This window comes from Bubalus kerabau, chromosome 9 (assembly GCF_029407905.1).
Source record: "Bubalus kerabau isolate K-KA32 ecotype Philippines breed swamp buffalo chromosome 9, PCC_UOA_SB_1v2, whole genome shotgun sequence".
Classification (NCBI taxonomy): Eukaryota; Metazoa; Chordata; class Mammalia; order Artiodactyla; family Bovidae; genus Bubalus; species Bubalus kerabau.
In genome coordinates, this window is record NC_073632.1 from 87,705,503 (window position 1) to 87,720,691 (window position 15,189).

At 36.6% G+C, this 15,189-nt stretch overlaps 1 protein-coding gene across 2 annotated transcripts in view; it reads left to right on the forward strand.

The window, feature by feature from the left end:
- Positions 1-926: 926 nt before the first annotated feature.
- The window catches only part of VTA1 (vesicle trafficking 1), a 70,732-nt gene continuing 56,469 nt past the window's right edge, over positions 927-15,189 (forward strand). Inside the window, exon 1 of one of the 2 annotated variants that reach the window (XM_055535774.1) lies at positions 927-1,121. In XM_055535774.1, coding sequence (XP_055391749.1) covers positions 1,010-1,121 — 112 coding nt within the window. In that variant the 5' untranslated portion in view covers positions 927-1,009. The remainder of the gene's footprint in view (positions 1,122-15,189) is intronic. The other variant, XM_055535773.1, reaches the window with a different exon arrangement.

Sequence of the window (15,189 nt, forward strand, 5' to 3'; positions counted from 1 at the left end):
CGAAGAGCTGACTCATTTGGAAGGACCCTGATCCTGGGAAAGATTGAGGGCAGGAGGAGAAGGGAAAGACAGGGGATGAGATGGCTGGAAGGCATCACTGACTGGATGGACATGGGTTTGGGTAAACTCTGGTAGTTGGTGATGGACAGGGAGGCCTGGCGTGCTGTGGTCCATGGGGCCGCAAAGAGTCGGACACGACTGAGCAACTGAACTGAATTGAACTGAAATATGGTATAAGTCGGCAGCATTGAGCAAGAACTATTACATGAATGCCTGATTTGTGCATTGACAAGATAGTAACTATCAAAGAACTTTGCAAATTGTTCATTACTCTCCAGAAACAAGCTATCTACAAATGTTTAATTCACTAGTGTATACACCCAGCTTAGAACAAAGGCCAAATATCTTTAAGTTTAATGGGTCACTATTCATGTTGAAAAAGCATCTTGTTATTTTATCCAATGTGTCCATATAGAAGTGTAATTTAAAATTTTAAACACATCTCTCCTCTTATGCAAGAATTAAATTCAAAGTTTCTAAAGTCAGAGAGGCTTCTCTGGACGCTATTAATATAATTTGAGGAACTGGAAACAATAATTGCTGAAGGATGCCAAAGGCAATTCATCTCTTTGCCTTTTCTCCCAATTAATAAACATCATTTTATTCCTGTTTTTCCCTTTCTATCAGTCCTTAAGCCACAAAAGCGGGGGTCGATGGCGAAACAAAGAGAAGTAAAACAAAATCTCTGGTCCCTCCTGCCAGCAGCCAGCAGAGGGCGCTGGTTCCATAGGCAGCGGGATAGCCGAGGCGCTCAGCTCCTCTCGGCTCTAACCGCTACGTGCCAGGCGAACTGAGGTTGTCCCTACTGCCAACCCGTAGTTGCCTCGCTGTCGCTGAGCAACGGGGAAATGGGTGGGATTTGCCGTGCGCGTTTGTGCGGGCACCCTCCCAGGCGGAAGCGGAAGTGTCGGCGGCCGGCGAGTAGGAAGTGGTGATTCCTGAAGAGGAGATGGCTGCTCTTGCTACACTCCCCCCGCTGCCCCCACAGTTTAAGAGCATACAGCATCATCTGAGGACGGCTCAGGAGCATGACAAGCGAGACCCTGTGGTGGCATATTACTGTGAGTCCTTCCGAGTCTCCGCGGTCCTCCTCGGCCTCCGCTCCCCCCCGCCCCCTGGTTCTTAAGGCCGTCCCCGCCTCTCTAGCTTTAGACCTGAGCTTTGACCTCTGACCTGTCCCCGGGGTCCCGCCCTCCTTAGGGATCCCCAAGTTCTCTGCCCACTCCAGGCCTCAGAAGGGCAAAACTTGGAAAGTACTTTAGCGTCCACCAACTAAATATTTTTAAACGGAATACATGGGCTCATGGACTCTGAAACACAGTGTTCTAAAGTTTTCTCCCTGTGTGTACACACAGGAGCTTTCTGTCTCCACTAGGAAATCGTGAAATTAACCTGGGTAGTTAAGTAACTGAGTGGGGGCTAAAAGGAAGGTAAGTGTTCCAAAGACAGTAGTGATGTGGGCAAAAGGAAGACTGACTAATTGAAAACATTGTAATGAGTGTGGGTTAATTATGACAACTTGCAGGCCCATTCATAAATAAAGAGTGGCTACTACAGAACGAACACTTGTATTTACCCATTTGTCCTTTTGCATTTAAACTGCTGTCTTCTACCAATGAGAACTTGTAGCCTTGATTTTGAATAATAAATGAGGTTGAGACATTTGGTGACATACTCTCACTTTGGTTGTGATACAATTGATGAAAAACACAGATCAAACTTGATCACACTTTTTCCTTTGTGCTAAAGACAGTAGTTCCATTATAGGTTATTTTATATTCCACATTCTAACTTTGCTGCAAATAAAACAAGTGACCAAGCAACTATAGTATGCTGAAAAGGATTTTTAACTTTGAGAAGCTCAGTATAATATGTCCTCTATTATAGACAGTATAAGGTTAGCCGAAATATGGTCCACTGCCATCCTGGCCATAAACCAGGAGTACCCCATTTTCATTCCTCAAATGTACAAGGCCCTTTCAAACCTCCACATTCTTCCCTTTCTTGGAAATCTACCCTTTTTTCCACTTGACGAACTCCTTAATTCAGATTCTAACTCAAATGTCACCTCTTCTGTGGGCAGTAAGATGATTACTCTCAAGGCTTTACCTCCTCAGTTTGTTCGGATCATAACAACATTTTTGCGTTATACTTGTTTTTCAGGTTCCTCAAGCAGGGACCGTTAGTCATTCATTCAGCTTGTATTTATTGAGATTTTACCTGTATGAGTATTACCAGGCACAGTGCCTACAGCATTCATGAAGCTTACATATTGGGGGGGGAGGGTGGATTAAACAGTAAAATGAATAAATTTATATAGAATATTACAAGATTGTGAAGAAAATTAAAGCTGGGAAAGAACAGGGAGTACCAGGAGTAGGGTGGTAGGAAGTGAGGGAGGGATTTCATTTTCAGAGTGGTCGGGGAAAGCTTCGCTGAGTTCACATGTGAACAAACTTAACAGGAATGAAAAGCAAGCTTTGCATCACCTGGGTGAGAGTGCTCTCCATAGAGGGGATAACAAGTGCAAAAGTCCTGAGGTAGGGGCTTGCTTAAAGGAGCATCAAAGTGACTATTTTAACTAGAGTGAATAGAGCGAGCAGAAAAGCAATGTGGTTAAAGTCAGAGAAATTATTTCTTATAACAGTGAAGTGGAAACCCTTGATTCCGTCTAGAAGCAGTCCCTGCATGGGCGCAGTATTCTACACGTTTGTCACTGTCTTGGGACCCTTTATTTCCTGTGTCACTATCCTCCCTCTTTTGCTGTTTCTTCCTAAACTTGCCCCGGTTTCCTTTATTTAAAAAATAAAAGGAGCTCTCACTGTGACATTGCCCTAGAGTTGCAGTCCTGTCGGCTCAGCCTCAAAGCTAGGCTTGAAATAGTTGTCTGTAGTTGTCTTTAGATCCTAACCTCATAGATCTTTTTCAGCCCATTGCAGTCTGGTTTTCAGTCCCATTATTTCACTGAAACTGCTCTCAGCAGGGTCAAGAACAATGATTTTTATTGCTAAAACCAGGTGTCACTTAAAAAATATTTTTGTTATGAAGCACTGGAGAAGGAAATGGCAACCCACTCCAGTACTCTTGCCTGGAAAATTCCGTGGACAGAGGAGCCTGGTAGACTACAGTCCAGGGGGTCGCAAAGAGTCGAACACGACTGAGCCACTTCTCTTTCTTTCTTATGTGCGTGTTAAAGAACATATATAATGTGTACATACAGTTCAAGGAATAGTAAAATGAATGCTAATATATCTACCATGCTTGCTGTGATTAGACTTTCAAATTTTTGCTGATCTGGTGAGTGTGAAATGATGTCTCACTGGAGTGAAATTTGCAATTCACTGAGTCTTAATAAGGTTGAGCATCTTTTCATATGTTAATTAACCATTTTTGATTTCCTATTGAAATACCTACTTACTGCTTTTGACCGTTTTCTATTTTATTGTTTTAATCTAGCTACTGATCTTTTGATATTGCAAATGTCTTTTCAAAGTTTATTTGAGAAGTTTGTTTTTTGATTTTTCATTCTATTTATGAAATCCTTTGATGTGCAAAAGTTCTTAATTTTAAAATATGACCAATTGAGTAATCTCTTCCTTATGATTTATGTTCCTATTTTCTAGGTCTTGATTTCTTTTTGTGTACCTTATTTGAGATTTTGGCTTCCTGAGTTTGTAGATGGGTGTCTTTCATCAAATATAGAAAATTCTCTACTTTCAATTATTGTTTCTCTGCTATCTCTGTTCTTTCCTTCAATTTTAATTAGACATGTTGCATTTTCCTCCTTTAGCTTCTTTGTCTCTTAATGCTTTGATAGTTTGTGTCCATTTTCTTCCTATGCTACATTCTGTGTAATTTCTCTAGGTTAGTGTTCCCCTTCATATATTGTATAACCCATCTGTTGTGTTTCTATTAACATTTTCATTTTTTATTTCTAGATGTTCTCCTACTTTGTTTTTAAATCAGCCTCGCCATTTCTGATAATCTTTTACCTGTTTCAAAAGCACTCATTTCTTTAAAAATATTTGCATTTATATTTGCTGTCTGATAATTACTGTATAGGTTATATTTTAGGTCTGATTCTGCTATGTAACAAAAAATGGCTTATGACAGTTTTTTTCTTGTAACTTAGGCACTAGAACTACTAAACCAGTACTCTTCAAACTTCAATATGCAAATAATTCTACAGGAATCATTTTCACATTTCACAACTTCTGTGTTTCTTTCCTGACAAAGTTCCTTTGGTCAAGGTGGGAAAGTAGTATGCTGCACTTTATTTATTTTTTACTATATCTTGTTCTCAATTGCCTTTTTCCTACTTTAAAGAATAAAAGCAGACTCTCCTGCATCATTACTATTTTTATGATGAATTGTTCTGGAGGAGAAAGTGGAAAATCCTCCAGGGTATCCAGAAAAAAAGGACAGTTCTAACAAATTACTGGTGTTAGTGAAACCTCCATTTATTAAGCTATTAGATAGAGCTTCCTGTCTTTATGTGTCTTATTTGGAAGAAAATCAGTCAAGAGCACAGAATAAGCCTTTATTTAAAAATGCTTATAAGGGGAGTCACCTGGAGTCATCTCCTTTCAGGAATAATTAGTCAAGAATGAATCTCAGAAGAAGGAGGAATTTTCCTTAGCTATTAGCAGCCATTGTTCAATCATTTTGGATTTTATCCAGAGGAGTGCAGAGGCGCAGTTTGCAACCAAGGCCAAGTGCAAGGTGGTATGGAGCATGTTGTCCTTGTTCTTGGGGAACATGGTAAGGCCATGTTCAAAACTGGCCTGTGTTGAAGTTTCAAAATGGTAAGAGTTTTCATTATATGATCTTAGCATTTCGTTCTCTGTTCCTTATTAAAGTGTCATTCCTGAGGTAAGTTCAGTTCAGTTCAGTCGCTCGGTCATGTCTGACTCTTTGCGACCCCATGAACCGCAGCACGCCAGGCCTCTCTGTCCATCACCAACTCCCGGAGTCCACCCAAACCCATGTCCATCGAGTCGGTGATGCCATCCAACCATCTCATCCTCTGTCATCCCCTTCTTCTCCTGCCCTCAATCTTTCCCAGCATCAGGGTCTTTTCCAGTGAGTCAGCTCTTTGCGTCAGGTGGCCAGAGTATTGGAGTTTCAGCTTCAACATCAGTCCTTCCAATGAACACCCAGGACTGATCTCCTTTAGGATGGACTGAGGTAAAAGCAAAAGGGAAATGCTGAAGTGGGAGTACCTTATTTCATTCAGGTGACAAGCTCATATCAAGGTCTGTAGGTTATCAAAATTTTAGTCTTAGAATCCAGAAATGAGAAAGAGTGTGTGGAAACATGTGTTAATGTTTATTTGAATTAGAGAAGTCATATTTTTCTGAAAAAAGTAAGCCTCCAATGGCTGATTGGTTTGACTTCAGCAGTTAGTTTTGCCATTTATGTAGAATGGTGGACATTCTCCTCAAATGAGGTAAATTTTCAGCTCTGAAGTGTTTTGCTTTTTTCAGAAATACATTTAAAACAAGTGATAAGATTAAAATATTATGACTTTTCCAAATCCTATCTCACTCTTACAATAAAAAGAAGCCTTTGAAAGCAAATGATGAGTCTTTATAAGGTCTTTTCTGTATACTTCAGAGGAATTGAGAAAATGAATACTCTGATGAAGGGGTGACACATTGTTTTCTAGTCTTAAAACAAATTTTGAGGCAAACCTAATTAAAGTGTCAGCTAAGAAAGATTATTAACAATGTTATTTGATCATAAGTAATGATGCGGTTTTTAGCCTATAACCCAGAAGGAATTTAAAGAATTCGGTGGTTTTGCTGTGACAAAGCTTCCATTCTCATCTGCTGCTTTATGTGAATGAATTTTCTCCCTTGTTAAATTCATAAAAGTGAAAGCAGGAATAGAACCAATACTCTGGTTCGTTATGAGGATAAATCATGTTAATTCATAGATAGGCAGTTTAACTCATGCATTTCCAAGAAAATTTTACTTTTTATACTTAGTGATTATTAAGATAAATAAAATTCATATTGTTTTAAATGTTATGTTGTTATATATAACAATTGCAAAAACTCAATTCCAGAAGAAACATTTTAACACATAGCACCTTCTCTCAGGAAATTTAATAAAAATTTAAATTTAAATTTTTATATACTTTTGTTGCAGAGCAGTGTGATAGGATAATCAAGTAACACGTTTGAGCTTGCAGATACATTTTTATAATAAAATCCTGTAAAGTACATAGAAATATGGGTTAAAAGAAAATAAGACAGTGTATTCTGACTCTTTAAAAAAATAATTTTTTTATCTGAAAGATTGTAATAGATACCAAATTGCTATGGTGTTTACAGTTGAAAGAGCGATAAAATTTTTAGATGTCAGTACTTGACATCTGTAGTACAGAAATTGCATTTTTTACCTGTTTAAACTTCAGATAAAAAGTAGTAAATGTCAACCTAAAAATGTGTGAAGGGATAAATTTCTGTAAACTTAGAGCAAACAAAAATTTTCTAAATTCCTAGAACAAGGAAGAATTTTTTGTGAGAAGAAAAACTAAAGGTTATTTTGCTAAAGTACTCACTGATTTATAAAAGTTCCATATTATCTTATATTTCCTCTCTCTATGTTGTGCTCTGCCTGGAATCCCCTATGACTTCCTCTTAATCAAACTTAACTCCTATTGACTCAGTACTTTTTACATTTTTTCCTTTTGAACTGTGTGTAGCTGGAGTAAGCTATGCATCGGAGGCATTATTCAGACACATTGATAGACACTTAAATGAATAATCGGTGTTTTCCATCCTCTGGATCACTTTTCAGTATGCATTGTGTTTTGATTTTCAGATATTTGGTTGGTGTTTTTGTTTCTAATATTTTGTTGATCTCTTAAGTTTGTGGGTTTTTTGTGTCTTTTTTTGGTCATGCCTCTTGGCTTATGGGATCTTAGTTCTCCAACCAGGAATTTAACCCAGGCTGTCGGCAGTGAGAGCTTGGAGTCTTAACCACTGGACTACCAGGGAATTCCCAACTCAGTATTTTTTGCAGATTGGTTTTTCTGAGCTCATATGATGTCTAGAAATGGTATCAAGTATATCCCTCCTCTTGATCCTCTTTACCTTTCAGTCTCCTGGATTCTCTTGAAAGACAGGGATTGATACCTTGTTTTCTCTCACCATCTGACACATAATTGGCATTCATAAATATTTAATGAATGCCATTGTTCTAAATGTTACGAATATTCAAGCCTTACTAGAATATTCACTCTGAGAGCAAGAAATATGTCTTAAATTGATGATCATTGAATCTCTTAACTCCTAATACAGTACCGAAGCCATGGTGGATAATTGGAAATTATGTAGTTTACATGTAATATGTGTTGATTGAATAAATATAGGGTAATTCATAGTTTTTTCACATGCTCTTACTGCAGTAAGGAAACATAATGAAAAGAATCTCGAAGCACAGTATTTCATAGCTTGTGGCTACTAGACTGTCATAGAGATGTCATAGGATGTGCCCTCTGTGCTTCCTCATTTCCAGTATTTTGTGATTTCCAGAAATGATTTAGATCTGGCCTTAATGGGAATACTCTAGTGTGTTATCATTTTTTGTTACCTTAGTATTCCTATATTTCTAAGTTGTTTGATCTTATATTTTCTTTTTAAGTCAGGAATAAGTGTTGAAATATCATATATCAAATTACTTTTTGACTATATGCTTAGAGTTTACTTCTTCGACCTTTTTAATTAGTAATAACAAATTATTGAATTTACTCTTACTTTGAACATCTCACTCCTGGAAATAATTGTTAGATTTTTTTTTCATTAAATTATTTTGAAATAATTATAGATCCACAAACAGTTAGAAGAAATATTACAAAGAGATCTGTGTGCCTTTTACTCGTTGTGCCCAGTGGTAATATCTTACAAAGTCATAGTACAGTATCACAGCCAGAATATTGATATTGACACAATCTACCCATCTGTTTTAGACTTACGTAGTTTTCCATGAATTCATTTGTGTATATATCTGTATTTAGCTCTAAATAGTTCTCTCAAGTGGAGGTTCATGTATCCAACACCACAGTGAAGATAGAAGTTGTCTAAGAAGAATCCTTAATGTTAATCCTGTTACAGCCAGAAGTTTATGCTTTGGGGATGTTCTTTTATATACTTGTCAATTTCTCACATTTAAAAAATTTATCTTGAGCTAATGTTGATGCATCAAAGTTTTCTAGAATATCTTTCATATCTGTCAGATTTTCAGATTTATTAGTTAAGAAATTACAAACTTAACCGTCCCTTCCTTTCTTCATACCTGTCACAGTCAGCCCAGTCATCAAATGTTTAAATTTTTACTTACCTTCTTAGTTTCTTTGACATCATACCCTCATCTTACATCTAAGCTATTGAGATAGCTTCCTACCTTCTACTTCAAGCTAAGTGAAAGTTGCTCAGTCGTGTGCAACTCTTTGTGATCCCATGGACTATAGCCTGCCAGGCTCCTCTGTCCATGGGGATTCTCCAGGCAAGAATACTGGAATGGGTAGCTGTTCTCTTCTCCAGGGGATCTTCCCAACCTAGGGATCAAACCCAGGTCTCATGCATTGCAGGCAGATTCTTTATCATCTGAGCCACCAGGGAAGCCCCTACTTCAAGCAGGTAGTACCTGTTGCTACTTGAAAGTTCTACTTTAAATGCTCAGTGAAGATAAAATTTTATTCACAGAATAAAAGAAGGATAAAGTTAACTAAACATTTAGAAACCTGTGCTACACAAGCAGTACAATTAATTTATAAAAGCATTGCATTAGGAAAAGAATGTTTCCAATAGATGAAAGACAGAGGGCCAGTGTCCTTGATAGGGAAAACACTCATACAAATCCATTTTAAAAAATGAAAATTATGATCCGCATAAATGGACAGAAATGTGTATGTACTACTAAAAGAGAGCATACTAATTTTTAACGTTCAGCTGAATTAGTAGCAAGTGTAAATTAAGACGGCATATCATTTTTTGACTAAAGTTATAACTCATACAAAATGAGTATGTGATGAAATTCTCCTTGACATGGCTGTGTGAATTTTTAGAAAGCATTTCATCGGAGTATATAGAATTATAAAAGTATATGATGTACAGTAATTCCAGTTTTGAAAAGCTTCTGCCTAGGAAATAATCACTAATATATGAAGAACTTTAGGATTATCTGAACAATTATATATACGTTTGTGGCAAGCTCAAAAACAGCCTAAACATATATCATGGTGGAAATGGTTAAGTTATGGTATATCCATTGCATAGAAAGTGATGTAATCATTTAGAAATTAGAAAGCGTCTTTTGTAACATGGGGAAAGATTGATATAAAAATGCAGGATATAAAATTATATATATACTATTATTTGAACTTTTCACTGCAAATGGTGACTGCAGCCATGAAATTAAAAGATTCTTGCTACTTGGAAGAAAAGCTATGAAAACCTAGACAGCATATTAAGAAGCAAAGACCTTACTTTGCCAACAAAGGTCCATCTAGTCAAGGCTATGGTTTTTCCAGTAGTCATGTATGGATGTGAGAGTTGGACCGTAAAGAAAGCTGAGTGCCAAAGAATTGATGCTTTTGAACTGTGGTGTTGGAGAAGATTATTGGGAGTCCCTTGGATAGCAAGGAGATCAAACTAGTTGATCCTAAAGGGAATCAGTCCTAAATATTCATTGGAAGGACTGATGCTGAAGCTGAAGCTCTAGTACTTTGGCCACCTGATGCTAAGAACTAACTCATTGAAAAAGACTCAGATGGCTGGGAAAGACTGAAGGCAGGAGGAGAAGGGGACGACAGAGGATGAGATAGTTGGATGGCATCACTGACTCGATGGACATGCATTTGAGCAAGCTCCCAGAATTGGTGATGGACAGGGAAGCCTCGTGTGCTGCAGTCCATGGGGTTGCAAAGAGTTGGACACGACTGAGCAACTGAACTGAACTTTTAAAAATGCATCTATATATATATATATATATATATATACACATACACAGACACACACACATACATAATAAACTTGGAGGAAAAAATTGCAGCTTTAGGTTTCTGGATGGTTTTCTTTTGTCTTTTTAAAAATTTTCCTGTAAGTGGGCATGTTTCATACCATCATTACTGAACAACAAAAGCTTTACTAAAAGCAAAAATATTTTTTAAACACCAATAGTAGCTCCATCTGACTGTCAGAAAAAATAAGTGCCTTTAGTGATAACTTATGATTTGAACATGGCATCATCTTCTGTAATTTTAATCAAGCTGAATTTCACTCCATTTCTAGAACCTGACTGACTTTCTGTTGTCTCCAGACCTTCCAACGTTGTTCTCCAGCCCTTGACACCTCTTCCCCTCCTTACCAAACCCACTCCATTTTTATCCTTAAGATTCTAGCTTAAATTTCACTTTCTCTGGGAGGCTTTGTCTTAAACTCCCTGGTTTTAAGATGCATCATCACTCGGTCCTCATTGTGCCTTGTATGGCTTTATCTTAATTGCTTTTTATATGCCTGCTGTCCCTTCTAGAGTGTAAACTTAAGGAGACTGTACCCTGCTAGGGCCTCTTGATTCATTCACTGTACCAGGTAGTGCTCGGCCACTAAAGACACTTACACAATAAGGAATAGATACTCCAAAAATGATGAATTGATCTGACTTTTGAGGTAGCCATGGTCCCCATAGCTACACCTTATAGTTGTCATGGAATAAAGAGGCCAGATAACTAACATTCATGGAGCTTTTGGCATTCATAACAGTCCTTTTCTTCTGGGTATCTGATTTGAACCTTACAGTCATCCTGGTCCTTCTGTTAGTAAGTGATGGAACCAGGACCTGAATGACAGATGCTAGATGAGAAGTGGGTATATGAAAAATTGTTGAGAGTAGGTAGTCATTAGAATAGCAGTTACAGAGTGAAGGTAAAGGGACTTGTTAAATCAGTGGGAAAACAAAGGGAACCAGTGCAGTAATCGAAGATTGCTGATAAGTGGAGAGGGAAAATGAGGATGGGCTTGATGTTACCGACATAACTTTCTGAGCTTTGTATCTCTCTCTCTCTTTTTTTTTTTTTTTGCCTTAATGAAGCCAGAAAATATTTGAGTTCCTACTAAACATAGGCACCATATGATAAATATTTTGATTCTGTGACATTTGATATTGTGGATAAAGCGAAAACTAGAAAGATTCCTTCCCTTTAAACTGTGTGTTGATATTTAGTATCAATATTAACTATCAACACATAAAGTTGATATTAAATATCAACATACAAAGTTTCAGATTTGGTTTTTAAAAGTTTCCTCTAGGGGGTGGTATTGTACAATTAATAGACATTCAGTTAACATGTATAAATGTTCTTTGAGAGTCATTTCTTTATATGACCATAGGAAAATTAGATGTGGTTGTTCAGGAAGTTGAAAATACATATGGTATATTTCATATACAAGATGTCATAGGACACCAGTGTAAATGTTTAAAGGCTAAATAATAATGAATTTTTATTGATGGTGATAAGCTACTTGGATATTAGGATTAATAATCAGTTGCCTGTTATTTGCTGTTAATCACACAGAAATTGATTTTAATGACTAATAAATTTGACTAAGCCAGTTAAAGATAAGCAGTTTTTTTGTGCTGGTTTCTGAATCTGTAGCAACTAATTTGAGCTCATAGTCCTTTTGTCTAAGTATGTATCATTTCTTTATTGTAAGCTGACTCCGGATACTTTACTGTCGCATGACAGGTTAATAATAAAAACCTCGGAAAGTTGGACTGCTGACTTATCCATTAACATTCCATTTCTTTTTTTATTTTGCAAACATATTCGCAGACATGAATTTTATATTGTAGAATAGTCATTTTAATAATTACTCCTGTTTTTAGTAAATCATTTTGGTTTTAAACTCTTTAAGCTAACACACACACACTAGCATTACAGTAACTTGTCACAGGCTGTGTGTGTGTCTCAGTTGCTTCCGTCGTGCCCGACTCTGTGACCCCATGGACTGTAGCCCTCCAGGCGCCTCTGTCCATGGGATTCTGTCAGCAAGATACTAGAGTGGGTTCCCATGCTCTCCTTCAGGGGATCTTCCTGACCCAGGGATCGAACACGTTGGAGGCGAATTCTTTACCAACTGAGCCATCAGGGAACCCCTGTCACAGTCAACTACTATATAAAATCGCATTTCACATATTAGTTTAGAACTTACTTTTCCCTTCTCCTGTCCTTTGGCTGTAGTTATCATATATTTCAGTTATAAACCTGTAAACCCTAGAATGTAGTTATTTTTTAATTGTCCTTCTTAAAAAGAAATGTATAAAATGAGGAAATAAAATTTTTAGTATATTCCCACATAATTACCATTTTCAGCATTCTTCATGCCTTTGTAGTTGGTTTTAAATATGGTGTCATTTTCTTGCCTGTTGAAAAGTTTATCATTTCCTTAATAGGATTGTCACCAATTCTATCAGCTTCTATGCTGTGAAACAAGCTTTTATTTTCATCCTTATTGAAAGATATTTTTGCTGGGCAAAGAATTTATCAATCATTTTTGCCACTCCTCCCCACACCTTTAAGGGGGTGGACTCCAGTTACATATATGTTAGAGCATTTGATGGTTCCCCGTACCTCACTGAAACTCTGGTTTTGTGTTTGTTTTCCTTTTCAGTCTTTTTACTCCCTGCTTTATTTTAGGTAGTTTCTACTGCTGTGTTCTGAAGTTCATTAGTTTTTTTCTTTTATGATATCTAAACTACTATTAATCCTGTCCAGTAAACTTTTCATTTCAGATATTCTTATATTTCATTTCTGGATGGCCCTTTTGTGTTCCTTTGTGTATGTTCTATCTCCTCATTTTATTCATGGTTTCCATAAAATACTTCAAAATGATTTCCCAGTATTTTAATGTCATCATCTGCTATTTCCATTATTTTGTCATTGTTTTAGTTTTTTATGTTCACATTCTTCCTCTGTTGCCATCATTAGTGATTTTTGATTGACTGAGGGACAAAGTGAATTTTAAGTTCTTGAATGTCTGTTCTTTGAAGGGATTAAATGCAGCCAGCAATTAATTGCTGTTCAGTTTAATTCTTTGGTGCCTTGTTTTGTTTTTAGCTTTGGTGGGCAGTTCTAAAGTACTCCTTGCTTTAGGGACAGGTTAACCCTATTTTATTTGGGGGCTGTCTACAGAATATCCTGGGTAAACCTCTGGGGCTTTCTGCTCCTTTTGGTTGGAACCTGAATGCATCCCAGCCCTATGTGTGCATTGGGAATAGTCCAGCTCACAGCTTCTGTCCATTCTTCGGCCTTGTGGAGTTTTCTCCTTCACATGCGCATGGCAGTGTTCATCTGAGCCTCAAGATAAACTCCTATTCTTTTCTGTGTAGCTCCATACTCTTCACGCTCTGCCCCTCCATTTACAGCTGCCTCAGTCTCCCTGAACTCCAGTCCATTTTCTCAATTCAGAGGACTGTGTTCTGTTTAGGATTCCCTTCCTACTCCTTAGACTGGGATGTACCTCCAGGCAGAATGCTAGGCTGATATTGGTGTCATCTGATACGTTTCCTTTCTTCAGATGTCTTTATCTTACCATGTCTGTTTCCATTGTCCAGAAACCTCTTTTATATATTTTGTCTAGTTTTCTTTGATTGTTCACAGTAGGATGGCAAATATTACTCCTTGTGGCCAGAGTTAGAATCTGTGTTCTTATTTTAGTAATCAAATCATCACTATTATTTACTAAGTACCAGCAGAGTCTTTTAGTAGGAATTCAGAAGGAGCTAACTTTTCTTAAAGCTATTATATTATGACAGAAGCTCTAAAAATACTTAATGAAGGAATGAGTGAAGTATGTACCCTTTATTAGGGTATATTCATTCATACTTTGTTTTTATTTTAATTTTGTCCCTTCACAAAGACAATACTAACCATAGAGCAGGTATTTATAATATACTTAGGAGTAGAGTAATATATTTGGTTCTATTTACTGGAATAAAATTTGGCTTTATACATCAGTGTATGTCATAATGATTCCTACTTGAGTGCTATATTTATTTAACCCACTAGTACATCATTCTTAACAATTGCTTTTATGTGCCTTTTGTGTCTTTATATCATGCATTTCATATTTTTAGATTTCTCATGTATAAACGAGGATGTGATAGAATGTTAATGTTTAGATTTAATGAAACTTTGAAGTATACATGCCTTGAGGATTAGTAAATATTTGTCTCCTAAATGCTTCACATTAAAGTTAGGTTGGAAAGTATTTAATCCTTTTGCAAATATGCCTCATTACTCATCTTTTAAAAATATTTATTCATAAAAATAAACACATTTCCTTGATGAAATAAATATATTTCCCTATAGGTGATTCTAGCTATATATTTATTCTGTTTTACTAGGTAATTTTCCATGTTGGACATCAATTTTTCTTCATACTGCTGCTTCTACAATGAATTACTTGTCCTGAACAGAGTTTTATATGAAAGTAGTCCTTTTTCCCATCCATATGACTAAAAGATCTTTTGGTGTATAAATTTTCATAAGTAGATTTAACATCTTTTCACTGTATTAATATTAGAAAATGTGTCTTGTTGTACAACTTACAAATTGTAAACCATGTAAGATATTCAGAAATATAGAAGCTAGGCAAATTTGTACTTCAATCTTTTCAATTTTGAGATGATTCTTTCCAGTCTTTCAATTAAAGGTGTTACTTTGTAATGTTCTTGTAGTTGCAAAGACTGAATATGCATATAAGCCAAGAAGAAAATGCGTGTAAGTGAAACCATTAAACTGTGTTATCATTGCACTGTATTTCAACTGTCAGCCACTTGTATTAAGGTTAGCTTTTAGAGGGTAAGAAGCTTATATTTGTGTTGTGAAGAAAATTGATGATGGTTGTGGTGGTAGTGAATTGGGAATAAATCGGTTCTCACTTCAAAGGAGGTACCGATAATCTCGATTTTTATTATGAGCAATGGTGGAAGTAGTTAAAAGTAACAAATCAGAAACAAAATTGAACTTTTTCCATAGGAATAAATAACTTTCTCTTGATAACAAGAAAATACTGATTAGTTTTCTGTGTGTTTGCTTAATGGACTTTTACCGTTGCT